The sequence below is a fragment of the Rhineura floridana genome, chromosome 17, assembly GCF_030035675.1.
Source record: "Rhineura floridana isolate rRhiFlo1 chromosome 17, rRhiFlo1.hap2, whole genome shotgun sequence".
In the NCBI taxonomy this organism is placed as follows: Eukaryota; Metazoa; Chordata; class Lepidosauria; order Squamata; family Rhineuridae; genus Rhineura; species Rhineura floridana.
In genome coordinates, this window is record NC_084496.1 from 3,249,053 (window position 1) to 3,260,250 (window position 11,198).

Genomic DNA, 11,198 nt, shown 5'->3' on the forward strand with positions numbered 1-11,198 from the left:
GTAAAAGCACCTTATAATATAAACCCATTCACACAAAAGCACATCCCTACAACAACACATGCAGTTAATAAAATAAACAGCGCAGCGCTACAATCCACCCTGCTCTACAAGCCAACATTCTGGTAATTTCAGTAGTTTTTTGAGGGGGGCGGCGGGAGGGGGAGAGATTGCCCAGCAAAAAGACTTGTGTAACTTTAAAGCTTACACATGCTTGCAAGAATCGAAGTTGGCTCACTGGCAAGCATCAGGCCGCCAAGTTATATTTCGGTGACGTTCGACAAATAGCAAATACAAGGGGACACCTTCTCCCCCCCCCAGCAACACCAGAGAAAAATACTCGCATGATGTCACACACGCACACTTGCCCAGGGTGACGGCTTCCTCTCTTTCTCTCGTGTTATTTTTGGAAGCCTCTTGCTATCTGTCCTTTCCCGACCCAGCACCACTTGCGCTTTAGGCAGACACGCGAGCGACGCCCGCCACCTGCTGTTTCACGAACCGAGCTTCGGGGGGGGGGTGCTCTCCTTCTCCCCCCCCTCTCCCCCCCCACTCCCTAGCGGCGCCAAAGATCAGACGGGAAGCAGGATAAGCGGGTCTCTATAGTTAGTTTCTTTCCCACGGACTAAGAGGAAGGAGGTGGGTTGGTTACGTTCAGCGGCCAAGCAAAGTGGGGGAGAAAGCATTTGCAGGGGGGGTGTTGTGTGTGGGGGGGAGGGTTATTCCGCACAAGCGCACCCCGAAATCGGAGTCATTTAATTTAATTTATTTATTTAGCAAAGCTTATGAATCCGTGACCCAGGCAGTCCCTGTCGGGGAATTTTTTTAAGCGGCTAGGATTGTAGAGCAAGGCAACCGAGGCGAGGGGCCCCCAATTCCCCCCTCTCTGTCTCTCACACACGATCCGGGCTCCATTCCTTCACGCGCCCAGCCACAGGCTTCTCGGGAGCTAGCCGTGGCGAGCTAATGGCATGGCTGAAATCGACTAGCAGGGACTTGAAACTGACCAGGCAGGTAAGGCTTCGCGGCTTGAAGGGGACATTCCAGGCAACCTTGAAGCGAAGAGACTGAATGAAAAGGGAGGGAATGAACACGGACTCCTGCGAGGGAAGCAGGGGGAGGGGGACGCTTTTCTGCTTCTGTGTCCCCCCTCCTCCATTTGTTCTCCAAGTGTTGTGTTCGTAACTTTGGACAGCTCTGTTATGACTGCCCTGGAACCAGTCCTCGTTAACGTTTTAATGCTATGATTGGTTTAAATATGGGGAGGGGGGAGTGAGGAAGGGGAGGAGAAGAAATAGACTCGCCTCTCCCCCCCCCCCGCTGTTCGACCCGATTCGCTTACTTCCCCGTCTCCCCCTGTCCCTGCGGGGAACCAGGGGCTTGCTGTAACCCGACAGCTGGCCTTCTGCGTTCTGGATACTTCTCCTCCCAATGAATTCCGACTGTAACTTCTTCGCGGCCGGCGGCTGCCTTTCGCTCCTATTCCGCTTCCAAGGGCCCCGCGCTCTGACTGATGCAGTCCTTAACACGACTAGGGCCTCAGCTCAGTGGCAGAGCACCTGCTTGGCGTGTAGAAGGTCCCACTGTCAATCCCCGGCATTTCCAGGTAAGTTTGGGAGTGTCCCCTGCCTGAAAAACCCTGGACGGCCGCTGCCAGTCAGCGCAGACAATACTGAGCTAGAGGGACCAGCTAGATGCTGACTGGGCGTGAGGCGGCTTCCTACATCCTTAAAGGCTCAGCAGCAAAGCGTCTGCCTTGCGCTTCGGTCCTCAATGGCATCTCCAAGAAGGGCTGGGGAAATTCCCTGCCGGAAACCCTGGAGAGCCGGTGCCAGTCCGTGCAGGCAATGCTGAGCTGGCTTTTTAGTGCTTGGGTGCGCAAGCTGATGCTAAGACACAGTGTGGCAGCTGGAGGCAGCTGGACAGCCATCTGTCGGGAATGCTTTGATTTGGATTCGTGCATTGAGCAGGGGGTTGGGCTTGATGGCCTTACAGGCCCCTTCCAACTCTACTATTCTATGATTCTATGACACGTCCCCCTCCCTAGATCTCCCTCCCCAAAACTTTCATGTGTGTGTGTGTGTGTGTGTGTGTGTGTGTGTGTGTGTGTGTGTTTTAAGCACCCTTCTGGATCGCTCTTTCCCGATCCTCCTGCAAGGCTGGTGCATGGTCTGTAGGGGGCACCGACACCCATTGGTCGCATCCTAGAATTGCCACCGGCTCACTCTCCCAGTCCTATTTGGAGAGTCTCGGCGCTGGGCGTTTATTTTGGTTCTGGACTGGGGGGGCGGGGACCGAGGGACTCTGGCTTTCGAGCGCCAGGAGTCTGCCGGCTTTGGAGGACTTTCAGACGGCTCACAAGGACCCGGCGCCGGTCCCAAAGCAAAGCAGCCCGCAGCTGCCTGGGGCTACCTTAAGCAGGAAAATCCGGCCGGAGGGCGCCGCAAGTGGGTGGCTCGACCTGGATCCTGAGCAAGGCTGGAGGGTTCGCTTGGAGAGGGGCGATCCCTGGAACCATCAGTCTGAGGAAGATCCTTGATATTGGAGAAAGTGTATGGGGGGATCATGCCGACCCAGGTAAATCAACAAAGGCAGGGTTGCATGACTGGCATATGGTTGGGGGGAATGGGGAGAGCCAAGTGGCTGGTTCTGGCGTCTTAAAGGCTAGCAAACAAAATTGTAGGACACCCTTTTGAGGACTAGAGCCCCACGGAAAGGTCTAGGGAGCAGCCTTCTACGGAACCAGACCACAGGTCCTTCTCGCTCAAGATTGCCTACTTTTCACAGTTGTCACGTATATGAATTTGGGGATGCAGTTCTCCAGGCAAACAAGGTTTGCAAAAATGCCTATATTAGAGGAAATCGTGCATAAAACTGAATATATTCGTGAGAGTAGTGTACCAAATGCATTCTCTTAGGAGACATTGCTTGCAGATGTTTGTATGTTAAACTGTATACAAAAAATGTGTTTATCAGGAGAAACTGAAATGCTGAAGAATTTTCATGAGGATAAAAAAAATGCAAATGGCTGCAGGAATGGCTGGGGACATGAATTTAAGGTCGGGAAAATGGGAAAGGGAGCGAAGCAAAACTGACCGGTCGTTCCATCCCTAGCACTGGATGCAAGTAATCCGGACTCTTTTGCTGGTTTTGGTTGTAGAGCAGACAAACATGGACTCCCTTCTGGAGTGTGTAAAGTGAGTCTATGCTTAGGACGATCCCAAGGCGTTTCAACAATTCAAAGCTGCTTAATGCAAAGGGGTCATATTTCTTATGTGGGAGCCACTGTTGTGTGTGTTTGTCACTTGCGACAATGCCCACATTTATTATTATAGCAGCAGCAGCAGCAGCAGCGTTCACTGCAGGACATTACAAATGGTAGCTTCCCACAGTTTGCCAAAATAGTTCTCTCTGTGTGTGTTTGTCACACAAGACCAAACTACACATTAGATCTGTGCAGTTCCCCTTAGACAGAAATGACAATAGTGTAGGAGAAAGTGAGCGTTAGGCTGATTCCCACATGCATGCTCGCCACTTGGTTCCTGCAACTGGCGGCTTAATGTGTGAAAGGGCCACATTGATTGAGCCCTGTGCTTGTCATGATCCAAAGGTGCCACCTGTGGTCTCTGACCTGTGATGGAGCATTCCCACACATGCAGGTCCGCAGCCCGTGACCCTGCCACCTTCGAAGCAACAGACATGATTTCTCGACAAGCAATTTCACTGTACACTTGAGAGCTTGCAACGGAGTGTGTGAACTGATTTTGTTGCATGGCAGGTGAAATTTTGTTTGCAGGTTTGTAATCAGCCCATTCATACCTGCAAGTCACCCTCTTGGTGCATCTGTCACTGAGTGACAAACATGAAACATCATTTTTGTTTTTAAATAAAATGCATTTAGGGTGCCTTTTCTTACACTGAAGTGTGTGAACAAGACCCCTTTCTGCATGGGATGAAACAGGCACGCATACTTCATGTTAAGTAATCCAGAATAAGCACTCTGTGTTCAGACCTACTAGTGCAAGGTTCAACTTCTCAAAGCTTGCCTTGGAAGATCCTTTCCTTATCCACCAGAGTTTGTGACTCAGTATGACAGGATGGCTGAAGAGTATTAAGAGATAACTAATTTCTATTAAGAGATCTTGCCTATACACCTCAAGGTTGTTTCCCTTCTAATGGAGAAATAAACAGAGCTGGCTTAAATACAAAATTCAGAAGTTGGTAATAAAGTTTTTTTTTGTTGCCTTCCAAGTGGATCTAACCAACTGCTTTTAGTGCATTTTTATAGCTGCTGTTTGCAGGAGAAATGTATGCATTTATTCAATATATTAGGTGCCTGGTTCTTTAAAAAAAACAAATCACAGAGGCTTTTTAAAATGGGAAAGGATTGCTAGGATCTACAGTAATCTGAGATTGGGGATGAGGAGATGATAGCAAGGGTTGTATTTAACTAAAGCTTATTTAACTAATTAGTATTTAACTAATTGCTTAATATGTTTTTAACCCCTTTTAAAAGTTTTTAAATGTTTTTAACGCTGTTTTGATTTAATGTATTTTAAGATCTGTTTTTATGAAGTTTTAAAGTGTTTTTAGCGCGTTGTTTGCTGCCCTGGGCTCCTGCTGGGAGGAAGGGCCTGATGAGTTTTCGACGAGCGTTAAAGACCTGGCTCTTCAGGCAGGCCTACAGGAACTTCGAGCTAGATTAGTTTGTAATGTTTAACTGATGTTTTTGATGTTAGTTTTAATTGATGAATGTGGCTGCATTTATTGTATTATGTAGTGTATTTATTGTATTGTATATTGTATTTTGTTGCTGCTGTAAGTCGCCTAGAGTGTCCAAAAATTGGACAGATAGGCGACTAACAAATTAAATTTTATTATTATTATTATTATTTATTATAAGAAAATAATAATAATAATAATAATAAGGCCTACCCATTGAAATGAATGAATGGAAATTAGCCATGTCCATTAACTTAAGTGGGTCTGCTCTAAGTAGGACTACCACTGGATACTCCCCAAGGCTTTCTTCTCTGGTGGCTGGTTCATTAAGACAAGTGGGGCACCGGCCTATCAACCTCAGTCTGCCCTCCGCCAGCCCCCACCTGCCTGCCTTCTTACTTACAACCAGCCCAGGGCTGTCAGTTTCCTCCTTCTCAGTCCTAGTGCTGTCATTGTAGAACTCAGCAGGGAGGAGGACAGGGGCCAATGAAGGACTGTCATTGGCTCTGCCTCCACCTACCATTGGGCTCCCTGCTTTCTGCCCTGCCAGTCCCAGTGGGCACCAGCCGCCACTGTGTTAGACAGAAGTCCTTCCACAGGGAAACAAAGAAGATCCTCTTGCTTTCATTCCTCAGAAGATAAGACCTCAAGCACAAATCCTGACGGCTTTTCTCTGAGCTGGTGAGTTGGATTGTTTCTCTGCTTGGTTTTTTAAACTTGGAAATCTTTTTGTTTTCTCTGATGCTTTAAATCAGTGATGGAAAACCTGTGGCCCTCCTCCAGATTTTTTTTGGACTCTAGCTCTCATCAGCCACCAGCCAGCTTGGTCAATGGTCAAGGGTGCTGGGAGTTGCAGACCAACAGCAGTCAGAGGGCCCCAAATCTGCTTTAATGGGCTTTAATTTTTTTTATGACTCCATGTCGGTGGGGCAGTGGAATCTGCTCCAGGTTTTAGTCTGAACTTTCAAGGAGCTGTCCAAGGTTCTTAAGCAGCCCAATAGCTCTCCTCTGTTGCAATGATGGCTCTGTTGTGCACTCTCCTGTTCTCTGTCTCTTAAAGGCTCTAGGAAATCAGGATTACACTTCAGATAGAAACATCTCTTACTGCCTTTTCATTTCTAGAGGGAGAATGTATTTTTCATTCCTGCTTTGTCCTTGGAGGGGTTGGGATTGTAATATGAAACCTTATCAGCATGTTTTGTTTATTGCCAAATGAGGTGCCTGCTTCAACTTCATTCATTTTCTTATGATTAAGAAGGCTGTAGACAGGAGATAAGCTAGGTCAAATGCCATACTCCCCTCTTTTTTCTTTTTCTTTTTGCTTGAGCATTCAACCCCATGAAGAATAATTTCTAACTCAAAATCATGCATGTAAAAATAACACATAATGCCAATCATTTTTTTAAAGATGTGGTTGTAGCTGGTTCTGGGCCTGTGAAGATCAGGTGGGTGAAAACATCAATGAGAGCAACCGAAAGGGTTCTGCAATTCCATGGGAGCCCAGGAAAGTGAGGAGGGTCAATGTGCTGGTGGAGGCAGAATTCAGCATTCTGAGTAGGGATGGGTGAATCTGTACATCTCAGTTTTTCTCATTTTTCCAATCTTAAATTTAGTTCACCATATTCCCACATCAGGTTGTGATATTTTTTTTAAAAGTCCTCATGAAAATTCATCAAAAATTTCTCCCAATACACACCTCTGTGTATGCAATTTTGCCTAAGATACACAATTTTGCAAAGCACATTCCCCTAATATAATGCATTTTTGTATGTTATTTCCCCTAATATATTCATGGCTTAGTTTTCATTGCACTCTGAAGACTCATCTCTTTCTGCAAGCATTTGGAAACAGTGCAACTGATCAGGTCCTGAGCTAGTAATAGCTGCTGTTTGGAATGTTGATGTGTTTTAATGATGGTAATGTGTTTAATTTTGTGATAATAGTATTGTGTGTATGGCTACAGTGTTTGCTGCTTAGCTATAGTATGGGATCACTAAAGAGGGAAGAATATCAATTAAATGCAGTAAACAAATAAAAATACCCACAGATGCAAAGATTCTGAAAACATCATTCAGCACCTCTGAATTCTTTGGAAGTGCAGCATTCTGCAAGTGTCTCCTCAGAGAAGGACCATAGCTCAGTGGCAGAGCACCTGCTTTGCATGCAGAAGGTCCCAGTTCAGTCCCCAGCATCTCCAGGTCAATCTGGAAGAGACCCCTGCCCAAAATCTTGCCAGTCAGTATAGAGTATATAGACAGTATTGATATTGGCATGATACAAACCTATGGGATGGCCACCTTTGGGACTGTGTACAGTTCTGGTCACCTGACCTCAAAAAGGAGATTGTAGAGTTGGAAAAGGGGAATCAAAATGATCAAGAGGATGGAGCAACTCCCCTATGAGGAAAGGTTGCAGCATTTGGGGGCTTGAAGTTTAGAAAAAGGCAAGTAAAGGTGTGTGTGATAGACATGTATAAAATTATGCATGGCATGGAGAAAGTGGAATTTGCTACCACAAGAGGCAGTGATGGCCAGCAACTTGGATGGCTTTACAAGAGGATTAGACAAATGTTTGGGGGTTAAGGCTATCGATGGCTCCTAGCCATGATGGCTATGCCCTGCCTCCATAGTTGAAGGCAGTATGCTTCCAAATACTAGTTGCTGGAAACTGGAGGAGGGGAGAGTTCTATTGTGCTCAGGTCCTGCTTGTGGGCTTTCCATTGGGGCATCTGGTTGGCCACTGTGAGAACAGGGCGCTGGACTAGGTGGGCCACATTGGCCTGATCCAGAAAGCTCTCCTTATGTCCCTAGATGGATCATTGGTCTGAGTCAGTATAAGGCAGCTTCCTCTCTTCCCATGGCTGAGTGAACCAGAAACTTCCACGGCAATTGGGACGAGTCCCTTCTGTTCATGGTTTCCCAATTCATTTTTATTTGTAGAAGAAGGTTGCTGGGTGAAAACAAAGCAGCTGCTTAATTCATAAATAATTGCCAATCCGGGTAGCAAATTATTTTGGCACATGACAGCGCAATACATGAGGCAGCTGCATAATACAATTTTTAAAAGGAGAGATTTCTAGATATGGTCTGTCATTAGTATCTTTTTTAAAAAGGAGTGTTTTAATTCATTTTTCTCTGTCCCCCAGGAAGAAGATGTTGAAGGACATTAGCCCTCATCATCCTTAGAAACCAAATTGGGACAAGGAGCATGGATCCTTTGCATTTTTCCACCGCTTTTGGCAAAGAAGCTGTTCCTCCGGATGATAACTTATCTTTTTCGGCTAACACAACAAGTGACAAGACTTTAATGGGGGTCTCCATCCCCACTGACATCCGCTCTGTCTTCATTCCCATAATTTACCTCCTGGTTTGTGCCATTGGGCTGAGCGGGAACACATTGGTCATTTATGTGGTTCTGCGCTACGCCAAGATGAAGACAGTTACCAACATTTACATTTTAAACTTGGCCATCGCTGATGTCCTCTTCATGCTTGGATTGCCATTCCTGGCTACCCAGAATGCCATCTCCTACTGGCCCTTTGGAACTTTCCTGTGTAGGTTAGTGACGGCTTTTGACGGCATCAACCAATTCACCAGCATCTTTTGCCTGACTGTCATGAGCCTGGACCGATACCTTGCCGTGGTCCACCCTATCAAGTCCACCAAATGGCGTCGCCCAAGGATAGCCAAACTGATCAGCATGGCGGTCTGGACTTTCTCCTTCTTGGTGGTGCTCCCAATGATCATATTTGCCGATGTCCAGGAAAATTTTGACACCTGCAACATGAGCTGGCCTGACCCAGTTGAGATCTGGTCAGCAGTGTTCATAATCTACACCTCTGTCTTGGGATTCTTTGGGCCTCTGCTGGTGATCTGCCTCTGCTACTTGCTGATTATCATTAAAGTCAAGTCATCGGGAATCCGTGTGGGTTCTACAAGACGCCGCCGGTCAGAGAGGAAAGTGACCCGGATGGTGGTCATCATTGTGGTTGTTTTTGTCTTCTGTTGGCTCCCCTTCTACATTGTCAACATTGTCAACTTGATATTCATCTTGCCAGAGGAACCCATCCTGGTGGGGGTCTTCTGCTTCGTGGTGGTTCTGTCTTATGCCAACAGCTGTGCCAACCCCATACTGTATGTATTTCTCTCCGACAACTTCAAGCAGAGCTTTCAGAAAGTCCTGTGCCTCCGTAAAGGCAATGGCATAGAAGATGGTGACCCAACCGAACATCGGCAAGAGAAAAGTAGCCGCCTGCAGGATGCGACGCTGCTTCAGAGAAGTGTGGAGGCCAATGGGCACATGCAGACTAGTAAGCTGTAGAGAAAGAGTCAGTTGTCTTCAAGAGAACTGGAACTTGATTGGAGCACATTAAGGCGATAAATGCTGCAGGTGGACCAGCGATGAAAAGGGGCATCCCCAAATCCTCCGTTTTCAGTGTACAAAGACTTGCTTACTTTCTGCCTTCTGGTTAAAGACTCATTACAACTCAGTCATTGTCAGTGCCATGGAAAAACTTCAGCGAAGGCTAACGAAAGAGAGGACATTGCACAGATATGTTATCATCCCCCAACATTCCATCTTGCAAGCAAGACCAAGAAACAGAACTGGGGGTGGGGATATGCAGATCAAGGTGGTGGGGCATGCAGATAGCAGGAAGCCTTATTCTTAGTGGCTCCCATTCAGTTCTGTGGGGAACAATATTGTCACAGGCCTCACTGATGAATGGGAGGGTGGGGAAGGCCTAGATCTCTCCATCTCCTCACTTCCCACCAAGCATGGTGGATATGTCTTTCCCATTTTCAATGGGCAGAGGATACATATGCCAGTTCCCAATGTTCTGTCATACCCTGTTTGCAGCCTTCGCCAATCTGGTGCCCTCCAGGTTGTGCAGATAGTCCTGTATCCTATAAGGTGGGAGTATCCAATGTGGCGCCTTCCAGATGTTGTTGTCCTCCAACTCCCATCTGCCCCAGGGTCAAGGATTATGGGAGCTGGAGGCCAACAGCATCTGGAAGGCACCACGTTGGTTGCTCTGTCTTCAACATCTTGGTCCTCAGAGGTGCTTAACCTTTTTTTTTTTTTTTTGTAGATTGTGCCCAGAATGCAGAGCTAGATGTGGCCTAATATAATCTTGACTCATTACTAAGAGGGATTTTTAAATGCACATGTCTAAAATGTATTCCTTTAGAGTGTGATTTTTTTTTTTTTTACAAAAGAACCACATAACCTCATGGCACTTGTGTTTTTCTCTTGCTCCCAAAGAGAGTGTGTGCGGACACTGAATATAGTTTTTGAAGTGTCAGGAACTAGATCTGCTGTAATTAAGGGTCAGGATATAACATTCCAAACAGTGTCCTTTAAAGTACTTTAAGAATAAATATATAAGGTGGGTCCAAATGAGATGTAATGGGGGATGCATTGTGCCACCGACCCACATCTCTGTGCAACGTCTCCCTGGTAACATCTAGCAAAAGGAGATATGAGGTGTGATCTTCATCGCATTCAGCATTTCCCTGTGTGAACTCCACCTCCCTGAGTGCTGCTCATGGAGGGTGGAGAAATGTCAAGTGTGATGGAGATGCATGCCACGTGTCACCTTTTTATGGGGGAGATGCAGGAAAGAGATAGGCAGCAGCAGCAACTATGTGGTTTCCTTACCACCACTACCAATATCAGCGGTAGTCAGTGGGGCAGTGGACTCTGCTTTCAAGGAGCTGTCCAAAGTACTTCATCTCCTTAAAAGTTTGGACCAAAACCCAAATCGGATTCCACCACTCCATTGACATGGCACCACCAGCCACCAGTGCTCCCATTATCCTATCATAATCATTACTTATTACGCCCTGTTTGTGAGGATCAAGCCTTGCACAGCCTGGGAAATGATCTGGGCTTTCTGTGTCCCCTGTGAAACTGTTTATTGAATGTAAATCTCATCATGTTTATATATATGGCAATGATTGTGTCGTCTTGGGAAGATGTTGTGTGTACACATACCAGTTTGAAGTCCAAAGTATGGATGAGAATTTAAAACCTATTTTCAGATATTAAAATTGGAGTTGGATGACATTTTTGCAAAGCTGTCCCAGATTTTCCTCCCCCCACACTCTTTTTTCAGTCACAGAAAACCTATGCTACGAAATCAAGGGGATATATTCAGGTTTGTTATCCCAAAGGGAGAAAAATGGCTAACAGGCAATAAGGTCATAGGGGTGTGCAAGGAAAAAAATGTTTAGTTACTCCATGTTTTGTTACTGAAACTTTCATTGATCTCCAGTGCAATCCAATATATGCCTACAAAGAAATGAGTCCCAGTGGGGCTCATTTACTTCCAGGTGAGCGCAGGATTGCAGCCTTTGAGATGTCTCCAAAGCTAGTCCTACTCAAAGCAGACACACAGACACACACACATATATCTCCTCATTGGACCAGTAATGTATTAATGGGAAAAGCTCCTGCACTTTTATTGCAAGGGAAGAGTG

General features: G+C 46.3%; 1 protein-coding gene across 4 annotated transcripts; it reads left to right on the plus strand.

Moving 5' to 3' along the window:
* Window positions 1-560: 560 nt before the first annotated feature.
* Window positions 561-10,732, plus strand: SSTR5 (somatostatin receptor 5). 4 transcript variants are annotated; one of them, XM_061599445.1, is made up of 2 exons: window positions 561-636; window positions 7,865-10,732. In XM_061599445.1, the coding sequence occupies exon 2, from the start codon at window positions 7,927-7,929 to the stop codon at window positions 9,037-9,039; it is 1,113 nt and encodes a 370-aa protein (XP_061455429.1). In that variant the 5' UTR covers window positions 561-636; window positions 7,865-7,926; the 3' UTR covers window positions 9,040-10,732. The 4 variants fall into 4 exon arrangements, with proteins under 4 accessions (XP_061455429.1, XP_061455427.1, XP_061455426.1 ...); XM_061599443.1 differs by lacking the exon at window positions 561-636 and adding an exon at window positions 822-1,011; XM_061599442.1 differs by lacking the exon at window positions 561-636 and adding an exon at window positions 2,370-2,574.
* Window positions 10,733-11,198: the final 466 nt, after the last annotated feature.